Raw genomic sequence first — 14,510 nt, 5'->3', positions numbered from 1 at the left:
CTGCCATGCTTCACCTTGCTTAGTAATTTATGGAACCTTCAGGCTCCTAAATTTCTTCCTCACTCTGAACCAAAGCCGTGCTCTGGACCTGTGAAACCTTTACAAATCTGACAGCAGTAAGTCAGCCCATTCCTTTGCTCACTTCTCGTCCATTTACAGGACCATGACATATCTTGTCTCTCCGATGATCAAGGTGCTGGTTCCTTTTAAATTTTGCCTCCTTCTTCTTTGTTAGTTGTTGAGGAGAATCTTTTCATGAATTTTTTTGTGCCTATCTCAATGGAGTAAAATCGTTCATTACATAGAATTGACAAAATAAATGCTAAAATAAATATGATTATTTCAAATCAGGAATCACTGTAGGAGAAAGAAAGTAAATGACTTTTTGATTCCACAAAAATCGTATGAACAAAACTCTGATCTCGCTTTCATTTTCGCCTGTAATAAGTATTGGTTATATAATACGTCACGCTTGTAAATGAACCCTGGGGTGTGCTCCCACCCGCAAAAAACATTGCTACAACTTCTTCCTACAGTTCAACCACATATCACAGGCATGGTCTAAATACAAATGTTGACAGATAATAGAAAATATTAGAAATTTACTTTCTCCTTCATAGTTAGGCAAAGAGCAATTAAAAAAAGCAAGCCTCACTGTTGAGAATAACGACTTTGAAGTTTTTGGGCAAGAATACATTTTTCCAGAGTTGAGCCTTTAGATTTCTAGTCATATAGAAATTTTTGGACTAATGAAACTTACTGTCGCTCCTCTGGGGCAATATTTTGAAGCATACTCCAACAAACTTACATCCCTGTGCCACCACTTAGCTAATGCCATAATTTGAAATTTATATCTAAATAATGAACCCAACTCTTATTCTGAATACGAAAGGGCTGTGAAAGTAAGTTCTGCATTCTGTTCTTTCTTCAAAGAAGAAAACATTCATTCACTCATTCATTCAACAAACATCTATTTAGCTTCTACCAAGTGGTAGGTAAGACAAGGTTCCTATCCTCTGGAAATTACATTTGGTTGGAGAGCTAGTCAACAGCAAATCACCTAAACGGAGACAAAATTCTAGTTGGTGAGAGTCAATAAACAGTAGCCAATAAATAGAATACCAGGTACTGATAAAAGCTTTGAAAAACGAAGCAGCTGGAAAGAGAAAAGCTGGGAGTGGGTGAGGAGTGAAAGGCACTAAGCTATGTAGGGTGGTGGGCCTCTATGGAGCCATGCCAGCCAATCAGAGCCCTGACAGGAGTGAGTGGAGCGGATGTGCGGTAAGCGCGTTCTCTAACAGCATCAGCAGCAACCAACGTCCTACACCAGGAACCAGCTGAGAATGTTCACGCAGCAGCCACAGAATCCCAATCTCAATGACACAATCTCTCCCAGAGATTATTCTCATAAAACATTACGTATATAATTAGGCCAAAGATTCAATTATATGAATGTCTTGGGTGCTGTGGTAACTACAAAATAAAAGTGTTTGAGTCAGTCAGCATTGATTAAGCTTACCAATTCCTCCTTAAACGAAGCACGTACAAAACTTAGCTGAGATGAAATTAAAACTAGCGCATTTTGTATGTAGACATTATTGAGATCAACAAGTTATTAAAAATGGACAGATTTTAATCCTGCAACTAGAAACCTGAGAGACTGTGTAGAGCTACGTAGGATCAAGTAATACTTGTTTAATATTTAGGCAAAAAAACTAAACCTAGCAATTACACTAAACATACAAAAGACACCACTGGTTATTTAAAAATCATGCTTTGAAAGCATTTACCATTTTTAATATAAGTTAGACTGCACCGGGCTAAAATAAAGGGAGAAGTTCTATCTTATTCTTCTCACTTGCTGTGAAATGAGCTCCAGGTGTTCCTTTCGAGACCCTGAGCTTATCTCTTAGATAAATCATTCATGTCAGCTCCTCTGACACGGTTGGGAGCTCTTATGTAATATTTTCATTTTTCTCCCTTTGGACATAGAGAAGAGAAAATAAAGTTAGCAGCAAAACACACACAGGCACACAAAGAAAAACAAACTACCACCACCACCACCGCCGCTACCTACACATCCATAATAAGCTCTCAAATGAAACCATAAATTAAAGCCTAACAATTAAGCCGAGGGCCCTACTGGGAGCTATAGCTCTTATACTCTCAAGAAATTAGTGAGGCTTTGTACACTGCTGTTTTCCCATCTGTCTTTGAACATTTTCTTCTGAATCAAATCAAATGATGTGGTTAAAATCAGGTTTTCATAGTTCATGGGACTATGAGCTTTTAAAAATAACGTCTAATAATGATTGTTCTTAGTTATGTGAGCACTTGCAATGTAACCGGCACTCAGCTACACACTCTTTGAGTATATCTCATTTCACATCAGGACAATCCAATTTGATGACTGAGAAAAGCGAGGCTATGAGAAGTTACATAACTTGACCAAGTTTGCATAAAAAAATGACAGGGCTAGAGTCTGAACCCAGCTCTAACTCCAAAGCCTGCGTTCTTAACTAGTCTGTATCTTGCTTCCTATTTATGGAGATATACTTGAAAAGAATAATGTGGCTTGAAAATCGCTTAACTTTTCTCACCCTGTTCAGGAAGATGAACATTTCTATCTAGCTTTCCTTAAGCGAGATCTGTTTTAGGTGTAAAATAAAAAATTTAAAGGAATAGATTTCAGAGCTGGAAGAAACCTAAAGATCACTTAGTGAGCTCACTCTGTTGCTTTACAGAGGGAGACACTAAGGAGGCAGTACTACAGACCCGGAGGACCCGAGGCAGAGTGGGGCAGGGCCCAGGTCTCCAAGCCCAGGTTCTCTACTGCTCCCCAGCAGCCTCAGGGGTGCTGGAGAAGGAACAAGAGAGAAAGGGGTCAGAGGTGGGTGTGAGATGGAAACTGTACCTTTTTTTTTTTAAGTGCTTTTTGCTCTGTCTCATATTTTAAATACTTGTGTTTACTTTTCCTTCTTTTACTAGTATCTCAACTCAAAGATAAACCTTTTTTAGGGTTTTATCAAAGCTAAAACATGTTGAGTGTTACTGTGAGCTACCAGCCACTCCTATAAGCACATTACACATATTAAAAAACTGCTCCTCCAAGCAATCCTATGACATAGGTTCTACTAACATTTTCAGGTTGCAGATGAGGTTTCCTAACATTTCCAAGAGCTTATAGCTACTGAGTCGTGAAGCCAGGATTGGAGACAGGCAGTCTGGCTCCAGAGCTCACATTCCTAAACCATGCTGCTCCTTGAAATGCTGGAGGGACAGGAGCCCTTCTTCAAGGCTCACCTTATGGAATCTTTTCAAATAAATTTCCCCAATAATCATATTTTTGGGAAAACAAATGTGACTGTTTTCAATTTAAAAAATCTATATGCTGTTTTATATATTAGTTGGATAACTGCATCCTTTTGTCATAAAAGTAGTATAACTACATCACAGAAAATCTGGAAAATAGAGAGAAAAGACAATTTTACCCATAGTTGCATTATGCTACTTAGCATGTTCAGCGTATTTGCCTTCTGAGTTTTTATATGCATCTGTTTAATACTATCAGAATATAAACAATTCTAAAATACGTATTTTTCAAATTCATCTTACATAAAGAAGCCTATTGTTTCAGTCAGTCTTCATATTTCCTTTTGCCTTTGAGAAGATTCAAATAAATAGCCAAATCTGTCATCTCTCTCCAGGTTGCACCCACTTCTACCACTTCTCCCCAAACTCTGTATACCCTCTATATGGGAGCCATGCTGTGGAATGAGTGGGACAGGCCCCTGGAGAGGTGAGGGAGAAAATGATTTGTTGACCCATCAATCTCTGGGGAACTAAGGAACCATTTACATTTTCTAGCCCAGTGTCTCCTTCAGCAACTGAGGAAACCGGGGCCAAGAAGAGGCAGCGGCTTACCCAAGTGAGTGACAGAACTGGGACCAAAACACAAATGTCTTGGCTCTTAAACTAGTGCTTATTCTACATAACTATTGGGTTGTCGGAAAAGTCAGGACATATTTTTTCTGTTTTTTGTCGCAAAAATGCGTCATGACTTTTTTTTTTATTTTTAAATTTTTTTTTAGCTGAGCCATCCTGCCACCTGTTGGCAGCTCAGCGGCTGCTCAGCTCGGGCCGGGCATCGAACCGCTGTTGCTCAGAGCTCAAACTCGTGAGCGAGCTCTTAACCAACTGAGCCACTCGGCCGACCCTCGTCATGACTTTTCTGACAACCCAATATTACTGCATTGACTCCATCTGTGCCATTATGCAGCTGCATATGTCAGAGGAATGAGCTAAATATAAATATCTTAATGTCCAAATTTTTCTTGACCTCCCACAATGCTCAGGCACTTAAGACAAGCCCAAAATTTTTGCTTTATTAACTTCGTCTTAATATTTTCAAACTTCTATGTGTAAAGGAATAAAAAGTATCCCTGTGTCAGTATATACTACATTTTATAGCAAGGCATCAATTAAGAAAACGAACCTGTTCTATAATTCTGTACATGAACTATTTATACAATTTTATAGTATTCCTAAATAGTTTTCACTATAATTTGTTTTAAAGTGCCTCAAGTTAATTACAACTACCTATTAATATGGTCCACGGTTGACAAATAAAGAAAAAAGGGCCTCATATTCCAACTTTAATTATTTGGCCTAAAGTGCTTTTGTAACTTTAAGATGCTCAGATGTGACACTGAGGAGTGTTTAAAAGCAAAAGAAAGCAATTATTGATTGGATGCATGAAGAGTTAAGAAAACAATGTTAAGATGTTATTCCCCTGGGGAAAAATCTTGAGAGTAAAAGAGTGTTGATTGGAAAGCCACATTTAAGCTTAAAGTGAAAGACTAATTTATTACAGGAGAAATTAGAGTAGTTTTTCAAAGGAGTAGAAGTTAAGACATCTAGTTTACTGATCATTAAAGCTATATTTGAAAATATTTCTATCATTATTACATAATTAACTAGTAAATTAAAATGAAAAAACTTGCTAATGATTTAAATTACCCTAGAGAAAATGAGCTAAATATTAAGGAATTTGGAAAAAGAAAGTTGGCTTTATGACTTCTTTTCAGCATTCTACAATGATTACATCAATGTTTACACAGTACCACAGACAGACCTCTTTTCTGAAAATTGTACTTGGAAAAAGAATCAATTATGTATTAAGAACCTAGCAAACATGTTGTTCGAAGTTTTGGCAAGGCAGTAAGAGTGGGATGTCTATGAAATCAAGGTAAGACAAAATGAGGTAAATTCAAACTGGGAATGCAAACAGGCCTATATATAGTGTTAGGTGAAGGTCAGATGGCAAAACATGGTTACTTTATAGACAAGGACTTGTAGGAAAGTCACCCTAATTGATTTAAAAGGAGAAACCAATTTTTTATCGGAATAAACAGACTCATACTTTCTGGAAGGCCTGGACCCTCCAAGCAAATACTACCTTGACAAAATAAGTCTTCCCTCTCTTTGGTCACCAGACTGTCCTCTAGTTGAAGATCATAAACCTTCAATCAGAAACACAATAATGTAACTTTATTAGCGTGCATTCATTTCACTATATAAGCAAATGCCATGTATGAATGTTAAGTATACGGCTAAAAACTTCCATAGGCATGGCAGCTCAGCCCTCCATGCTCAGCTGGCCCTCTCTGTGGGGACGCAGGGGACAACAACGCAGGAAGGTCAGTGCTTATCCTGTGCCTCCGGCTGGAAGCTGAATTGTTGTCTCTCCCCTGCAGCAAGAGGTGGTCCCAGCGCCTTTGACATCTTTACGATGTAAACTAAATGGAGACTTTATATGTGACAATTACAAAATATTTCAATACATATATTCATTCAACAAATGCTTAAATAGCCAAGCATGACTACACAAAGAGAAAAATAAGATTTATGTGACAAATGATGTGGCTACAGTTTCATCTCCCCAATTCTTAACTGTGACAAAACTCTTCTATAGTTATATACTCATGAAGTTTTCATTTTGAACTATAAAGTAAGCAGTTGCCCACAGATTTCTGATAGAGTCTGGGCATCATAGTGCCACCACATATTTGTAACAACTAATTTAATTTTCTTCTTTCCCCTTTTCAATAATAGATTTATTGTCATAATAGTCATTATGTTTTACTAGTTCCATTTTATTTTGCCTTTCTTTGGGTTCAGAAAATATCATCTGAACCAGGGAAATGTTATTTAATAATAAAGGGGATAGTGTTTCTGAGATTTAACTTAATGCTGTTACTCAGCCACTAGGCTATGCTAAAGGACAGTCCATTTGTTCAAGAACACTCTTCAACACCCCAAAAAGCAAACAAATTCAGAGACTGCATATGAATTATGTAATCATGCAAAATCTAGCTGCTAGTTCATTTTATACATTTATATGAGTTCGTTTACATAATTAGTTTATAAGACATACTCTAAAAGAATAAGTGAACCCCATTTGTATTTTTATACCAAATATGTCTTGTTGTAATGTCCAATTTGGTTTTAAAAGAAAGAAATCATCGTTATGTTTATTTTATCCAAATTAAGTATCAATTTTCATTTGCATGTAGTCAATCCTATTTTTAAAGGCATAATGTAGTCATGGACTGATCAGTTATCAGGAACATGAGCTTTATATCAGATATATTTTTCTTTCTGCTTTAAAAAAGGTCGTTTTTTAAAAGGCAACAGTTGAGGACCAAATACCATTTATTTATTTTAGGTACTTTTCACATTAAAATTCTACTCTATTCCCTATAAATTGTGTTTAGAACGCTCTAAATTTCAATTTATGGATGCAGCTTACTGTCATTCTTATTACTTTTCCTTTAAAACTCTACGGAGCATTTGATTATCATTTCATCATCATTATTATCTATCCTTGATTGCACGCTGTGGGAGGAATGGGGGGTACAAATAGGTCTAAGAAACTCACCGCCTAGTTGGGAACACATAAAAATACATATAACATTGATAAAATATATTTATTTAGGGGCAATGCAGGGGCCACTTATGTGATAAATGAACAAAACAGAGAATACATGTTAAAATTGTTTTTTATGACTAAAGTCCCAAAGGATTTCAAAGTCTAGTTTTCAAAAGTGCTCTGAAGATGGAAATCCATAACCCTCTAATGTACTGTTTAATCCACTTGACAACTCTATCTATAAGGAGTTTGCTATATTTTATAGGTAAATTAATCTTTTTTTAACTTGTCTCTTTTTTCAGTTATTCATCTGTTAATATTCCATTATACAATGAATTACTGATAGAGCACAATCCAGCCCCACAGCAAAATGCTATTAATCTACTATGTACTCATATTATTGGTTTGGCATATGAGAGTGCTATATCATAGACCAGTTGACTTTCTCTACTTAAATGTAATTAAGTTCAGTAAAATCCATTACGAAGCACCTCAGAAAAAGATGAATCTAGTTATGAGGTAGGTCAAGTCCTGTTTTCCCACATACATCTATACGCAGGGGTGATAAGAAGAATATTTAAAATTTACCGTACAGTCACTGAGAAACTTGAACTTGTAGGAAAGCACTTGGAGGATAGGCCCTTCCCATAGGGACAAACTGCTTTTACAGCAATGCTGAAAACTTTTAATTCTGGTTCATCATTATTATTATGTCCAATACCAGAATAATTTCAAAGAATTTTTAAAACTATGATATTCTTAAGTATGCTATATCACACACCAGCTAGCAGAACAGGAATTCTAGAATTCCTTCCTTTTATATACCGTAAACTACAGAGATAACTCAATGTCTGGAAATGCCTGTTAGGAATTTTTAGAAATGGTAGAAAACGATTGATGTAGCTGCGATTTGACGCATTCCTGATCTGAATCCAAGGTGAGATCTTGAGCTTTACAGATTAAACTGAGACACGATACACTCTACTTAGCAATCCCCTTCACTTGAAGTCTTGGGTAGAAGTCAGCTCCAGCGCCATTCTGGGGGCTCCGATTAAGTCAAAGGGCAGTGATGTGATGTGATACAAAGCAATTCTCCCACAGGGCAAAACAACAAAAAAGAAACAAACAAAAATAATCAAGTCTTGGAAGGGGCTGGATCGTCCCCCCTTCCCTGGGTGGTTCTAAAGCAAGACACTGCCAAGGATTGGAGCAGGGCTCTCTTTCCACAGAGGCTAAAGGCCGCCGAACATGCCACGTGCCCAATTCCATCTTGACTCTTGTTTCCTGGGACAATGTGAAGACTCTATGTATTCACATGGTGTTGGCCGTGCATAAATTAAGGGCTCTCCTGGCGTTATAATACCTAGGTTCCCATTTCTTGTGTCATTCATTAAAATAAAGAGAGTGAGTTAGAAACAGGAGACAGATAACTGCAGTGCCTGGAACATATATCTAACGCTAGGTTCTACTAGTCTCCAAGCACTAGCAGAACAGTCTTGACTAAGCTCTAACTGCATCAGAGCAGCAATACTCTCTGTAGCCTCAAAGCACCCCGCCAGTTGCACCAAACTTATCATCGTTGTCATCCAGGACTCCTGTCCATATATGTGCTGTGTCATGTAAGTGGAATGTCCTTCCTCCCTACCGTCCACCTGCTGAATTCATACTTCAGTTTTCATCTCAGAAGTCAGCGGTCTTGTGCGACTTTCATGGCTCACTCCCGCTGGAATCATGTGTTATTTCCACCAGCACCCATTCCTCTCTCATAGCACACATTACTCAGTGTTATAATCATTTCTATATAAGCCGGGTCCCTGGTTAGCCAGCTCCTTCCGGCCTGGTGCGGTCTCTTACTGAGGTTTGCTCTGGTTGGAACAGAGTAAGTGCTCAATACATGTAGTCTGCCACATAAATCAATGGTGAGCAGGTAGATGGGTGAAAGGAAGAGCTCTATGTATAAGTCTCAGGATCTCCACCTGCATTATGAGCTGTCACAGTGTGTCTTCACTTTGCGTTCCTCCATTAAAGACGTGGACTGCCCACATCACTGTTCCCTCTCTAAGAGCCCCCCTCTGAGGTGCTTTTCCCTCAGCGAGAGTGGTTCTGAGTCTGCATACACGGCCCACCAAACCAAGGCAGCAATATGGTCCTTAGCCTCATCCTAACTGCAGTATGATCTGAGAAAGACCTGGGTTTTTCTAAAAAAATGCATTTTATTGTACTCAAAAGTTCAGACCTGTTACCTCACCAGCTACACTGGAAAAAGAGTTTTGGCAGAGACGAAGCTTGGCTCGGCCTCACGGCAGTCCCCGGGAGACAGTCCCTGGACTTCTGGCGTATCCGCCAGCAGCAGTTTCCTCTGGTATTGTTTTCGTTTTTCATTCAGACATTGGAGGGACACTCACATCCCTCATCAAAACGTATACAGCCTCCTGGGTGATATCTGAACCACCTTTGAGCTTTAATGCATTCTATGTAAGTTTCTTTCCAGGGACCCAAATGCTAGACTTGTTTAAACGATTGCTGTATTCTGGAAAATATTTCTTAGAAGCTGTCTCCGTATATCACTGTTCTTTATCAATCTAAATGATGTCCAATACCAGTGTAATCAAGTACCAGTATTATGTTAGCATGCAAACAGTTATATTAACTAAATACCCATGTACTTAGCTACAAAGATGTCTACAGTTTTAAAAAAGTGAGTTAATATGCACATGTCATTTTTTGGGGAAAACTCCATGTGAAAGCCTGATATACTGGCTCTCTCAGTAAACTGACAAAAGTGATACACTGAAATGAAATGCAATAATTCAGCAGCAAAACAACTTCAAGTACACACTCACCCACTGTGTTTCATATGTGGCGGTTTATCCATTCGCACTGCCAATTTGATTTTTAAGTCAGAATCCTGGCTGTTTTTTGGAACTATCATTCGGTGAAAGTCAGCCGATTTGGAGCTATTAGAAGTTGGATATAATATCACCTGTAGGAGACAAAAAAGAAAACATTTAAGTAGACAATACAGAGTGTCTAAGAACTGGAGTCAAAATCTTCCATACGTTTTCCTGTTTGAAAAGAAGGTGTCAACGCCAAAACGTGTCTAACAAACCATTTCACGCCCACTACAGCAGCTGGGTTTTCAATATAGACTCATTTATTTTTCTGACCAATATGTTTTTTCATTTTATCACATAAATTTTCTTCCTGTGTTACTGCATAATAAGTTAATAGCATAAGGACTACAGTTGAATTGATGGTTGAAAAATACTCAATACACACGTATAATTTCAAGAATACTTTAAACTTCTCAGGGCAAAAAAGTTCAGAAAGAAATATTCTTTGAAATTACAGAGAGCATGTTTTAAAAGCCAAAACAATTATTTTAACCAGCAAAAATACACCTAATGTTTTAATATTTTCACTGTAGAACAGTATTAAAGAAAATCAACTCAATTAGAGATGGAAAAGATGGATCATAGCACATTTTCTGCTCTAGATCTATACCAAAGAATAATTTTCTCCCTGGCTCCATGTTTTCAAAACTATAAAAATGTTATAATGACTGAAACAAAGTAATTATTTTTAGTTATACTGGCAAATTACCAAGTGATTATTTCACACTATACAGCTCCACAAAGCCAACACAGGAACGAAAAGCTTACTCTTCAGATGTTACGTACCATATAGATAAAACAATGTATTTTCTCCTTTAGAGTCCATCATGACACTATTTAGACACACCCAACATCCAAACCTTAATGGATATTTTTAAATGGGACCACTATATTCTGAGGGATAAAATAAAGATAAGCAATGCAGTGCATTGTATTTCAAGCAATTCTTATTTTAAACCAATGAAAAGTAAAGAAGCCTGAAATTTCTATGTAAATGGAAAAATTATAACATGTTCAGGTATGCTAAAATGTTTTTATATCAACTGAATTTGATATAGTCCCCTCTCTGCCCCTCCCCCCCAAGAAACCCTTGATTTCCATGTATAAGTGGAAATTTTTGCTGAGAAATCTTCAAGCAAAGCTCGTTTTCTCTCTAGGAAAGGCAAAGTAGACAAAAAAGCTTCTCAAACTATTCTCAAATTCCAAGTTGTTAAATGTATCTACTATTTTGAGACTTTTCTCAAGCCTACTCTAAAAGCCATAGCTAAATTAAATCCAGCATATCTGTACACTTAAGCATATAAAGGCACATCCAAGAACAGACTAAATGGCATTTATGTTGTTTTCAAAAATTATGATCATATTCTAGAATTAGATCTTTTTGACTGCTAAGACATCCAATGGAACACTTTACAGGTTCTTTCTTAAATAACAGCAAATGAAAGTAAGCTGATAATTTTTGGCTTCAACCAGTAGACAAAGGAATGTCATTATCAACTTAAAAGGTGATTCCAAATAAGAATCAAAGGCTAAGATAGAGCTACATATCCTCTGCAGCTATAGCTGCTACTTCCCCAGCAATTCTGGAAAGCTTTTTCTCTTTTTCCCTACACTGTCCCACCCCCCCACTTTTTTTAAAAAATGTATTTGGGCATGAGCCACCTACAGACTTTATTCCTTTTTAATTCTTCCTTCTATGTTTGTACAAAAGTTGGTTTTGTTCCAAACTCTAAAAGTCTTACAGGGGAAGAGAATATTTAAATTAAAACTTCTGACAATTTCTCATTCTCTAAATGCCAATGATGGGTTAATTAATTAGGGTTTCAAAATAATTAACTGTAGCTGATCCAAAAATTAAGGGTCATCCCAGTGTTTAGGGCCATCATTTCTGCCACATTGTAGTTCTCTGATGGGTACTTCTAAATGAAGGCAGTGGAACGATTTACTGCTTATCTCTGTCCAAGTAAACAAACATTGGAGTGCTCACTATGTGGAGACACACAAAGATGAGGAAAACATAAATGGCTCAGATCACTCCAGGAGCTCACAGTCTCCTCTTATCAGACCCAAGAGCTCAGATAATATCTGGTAATATCACTTCTCCGCATTGCCCTTCTATCCCTGGGGTGTGCAGCAGTTTTCTGATTTCATTAGTCTCTGGGTTCATTCACCATCATTTGTTTGGCTTCTGTGTTCCAGCACATGTGTAGCTAATTTTTTGTGTTAAATTTCCTCCAATTGAAAGATCTGGAATTGTCTCTGTTTTTCTGGACGGACCCTGATGGATAAAGATGTGAACACTGGCACATGTAACAAACAGAGGCTCACAGATAACAAAACTTTTATTTCTATTGTTTTTAAATCTATTTTAAAAAAAAGCTATATTGGTGAATAAGCCCTGAACTTACTCTTAAATATTGCCTGTAAAATAGTTTCCAGGTTCCCAAATTGCGCAACAGAAAGTGGTCATACTCCTTTAAGTGATTTCGCCACAGATGATTTAGCCAAGGAAGCAGCTCACAGTGTAGGCAGCCCAAAGGGCTGGGGAGAATAAAGGAAAAAGGAGTTCTTTGCAGATTCACCATCAGGGTCTAACCAAGAGACTCAAAACGTTGTCGGGGCAGGGTGTCTTTACAGCACCTGCCACGACAAGATTCCACTGTTGTCATTAGACAATTATTGCTGTGGATTTACCACTTCACCTTCATTTAAATGGGAACTTAACTGTCACTCTCTTGCCCCAGCTCCATGGCTGTGTGTTAGATTTGTGCCAGGGCAGGGCGGGGAGGGGAAGGGAGGGGAGGTGGAGCAGAGGGCAGTCAGCACAGGTCACTTTAGTGCACAGGTCACCAGGTTGCAAAGAGCCACAGCGGGACCTAGTGGGGAGGTTGGACTTTGGATTGGACGTAAGGACATGATAAGACGTTGAGTTCTTTCCCTTGAGTTGAAGTGACTGTGATCTGTGCATAGGGGGAAGGGTAGCACAACTGTTATTTGGTTAACCTTGACTGTAGGGGTGAACTATGCCAGATCACAGAGCTGTCCAGCAGGATTCACGCGTCCACTAGCACAGAGCTGTTGCTAAGAAGCAGCTAGTCAGGCAAGGACTGTATTTTCTAGCTCCCCCTGCATATAAGTAGGGGCATATGAAAGTTCTAGCTAATGGAATATTCAGAGAACTCATGCGTTGCTCTAGGGAAAATGATCAAGATATAAGTATGCCTTCTTTATCCCTCTGTACCCATCTGCTAGCCACATGCGGAGAACAGTGCTCTAGAAAATGACAGAGCCATAAAAACAAGGAAATCTACCCATCTGTCAGGAACACATAGTAAACTGTTATGTCGGTACTATTGTTTTGAACGACTGAAATGTTGTCATTTGTTTGTTACAGCATTTGGAAGTATCCTAACTAGTACATAAATACAGTTTTCCTTCATAAGATTTTTACAAGTAAGTGCTTGAAGACTTTTATTTCATGATAAGCAGTTTTACTTCAATAGGACTTAGTTCGTGTTCAGAGGCGTGTCTGATGTTGATGGTATGATAATCAAAATATGTAACAGATACAAAAACTTACCCAGGATTCTTCTGTATTCTAGGTTCACATCTAAATTAAATCACAGCTCTGTACAAAACAGCTTCTTCTATTATTTAGCAAAGAAGCTTGCTTTTTGATATGCATTTCTCTTAACCTTTCTATACACATTTCATCTCCTTCTAGTTTATTTTTGTCACTGACACTTTAAATGTCTGGTCACTTAGCATGACAACACATTTTATGATTTCTTATCTTAAATATAAAGCCAACGTATCTTCTTCATAATAAAATGTCAACATTACTTGTCATCTTTGCTAACATGTAATGAAAAGCACAAAATGGTTTTTTAGGCTTTGTTTAAAATTCTGTCAAATTTAATATACAGGAAGAGAAAAACTTAAACATGAAGTGTAAGTATACTTATATACATAATATTTAGTGTAATATGGGATCGGGAAGGATTTTTGTCATAAAATATACTTGTACAAACTGGTACCTCCACATGGTTTTCCTTCTATTTAGGGATACTAATTAAAGCCAAGTCACATGTGTTTGTGTATGTATCACATTAATTGTACTTTGTGACCTGTGAATTCATGACTTCCTAAATTTCTAAACTCTATTTCGACCAAGACCTGAAAAACTAAAGAACTAGGGAGGAAAATCTAGAAGAACTGAGAAGGGTTAGATAGGCTCTGTGGCTACGTAAACAATTCACTGCCCTTTCCCATAAATTTCTCTTCGCCTAGAGGAAGGAGAAAAAAACCACATGACCACAATAACTGCACTATCGTCTTTTAGTAAAATAATAGGCATACATATTTGGTACAATTCTAGCTCCAAGATGGGTGCAACCAGCAATTCTTTAAGGAATAAGGACAGACTTCACATAGAGGAATTAGTATTTCCCTTGGGAGTCTAAGAGAACACATAAGATTTATAAGGCAAAAGACCTGGGAGGGACCGAGAGCTAAAGACATGAGGCTGTTGGAACTGAACCAAGCGTGGCACCCTAGAAAAAGGCACACAATCCTGATGGTGGCATTCTTGCCTTTGATTCTTAAGCCCTTCCTCTGAGGTAGACTGGTCAGCTCTCTCTTTTTTTTCCCCCTGAATCTACCTTCAGTCAGTTTCTACTGCTTAA

At 37.8% G+C, this 14,510-nt stretch overlaps 1 protein-coding gene across 1 annotated transcript in view; it reads right to left on the bottom strand.

Annotated features, from left to right (window-relative positions):
• Window positions 1–216: 216 nt before the first annotated feature.
• LOC109377801 (calcium-dependent secretion activator 2-like) overlaps window positions 217–14,510 on the bottom strand; it is an 89,376-nt gene continuing 75,082 nt past the window's right edge. Inside the window, exons 4-5 of the mRNA XM_019634266.1 lie at window positions 9,775–9,914; window positions 217–271 (exon numbers count right to left, since the gene is read on the bottom strand). Of these exons, the coding sequence (XP_019489811.1) occupies window positions 232–271; window positions 9,775–9,914 (180 nt within the window). The 3' untranslated portion in view covers window positions 217–231. The remainder of the gene's footprint in view (window positions 272–9,774; window positions 9,915–14,510) is intronic.

Source organism: Hipposideros armiger, unplaced genomic scaffold (genome assembly GCF_001890085.2).
Source record: "Hipposideros armiger isolate ML-2016 unplaced genomic scaffold, ASM189008v1 scaffold_1566, whole genome shotgun sequence".
In the NCBI taxonomy this organism is placed as follows: domain Eukaryota; kingdom Metazoa; phylum Chordata; class Mammalia; order Chiroptera; family Hipposideridae; genus Hipposideros; species Hipposideros armiger.
The sequence above is the reverse complement of the archived record's forward strand: the minus strand, read 5'-3'. Positions and strand labels throughout refer to the sequence as shown.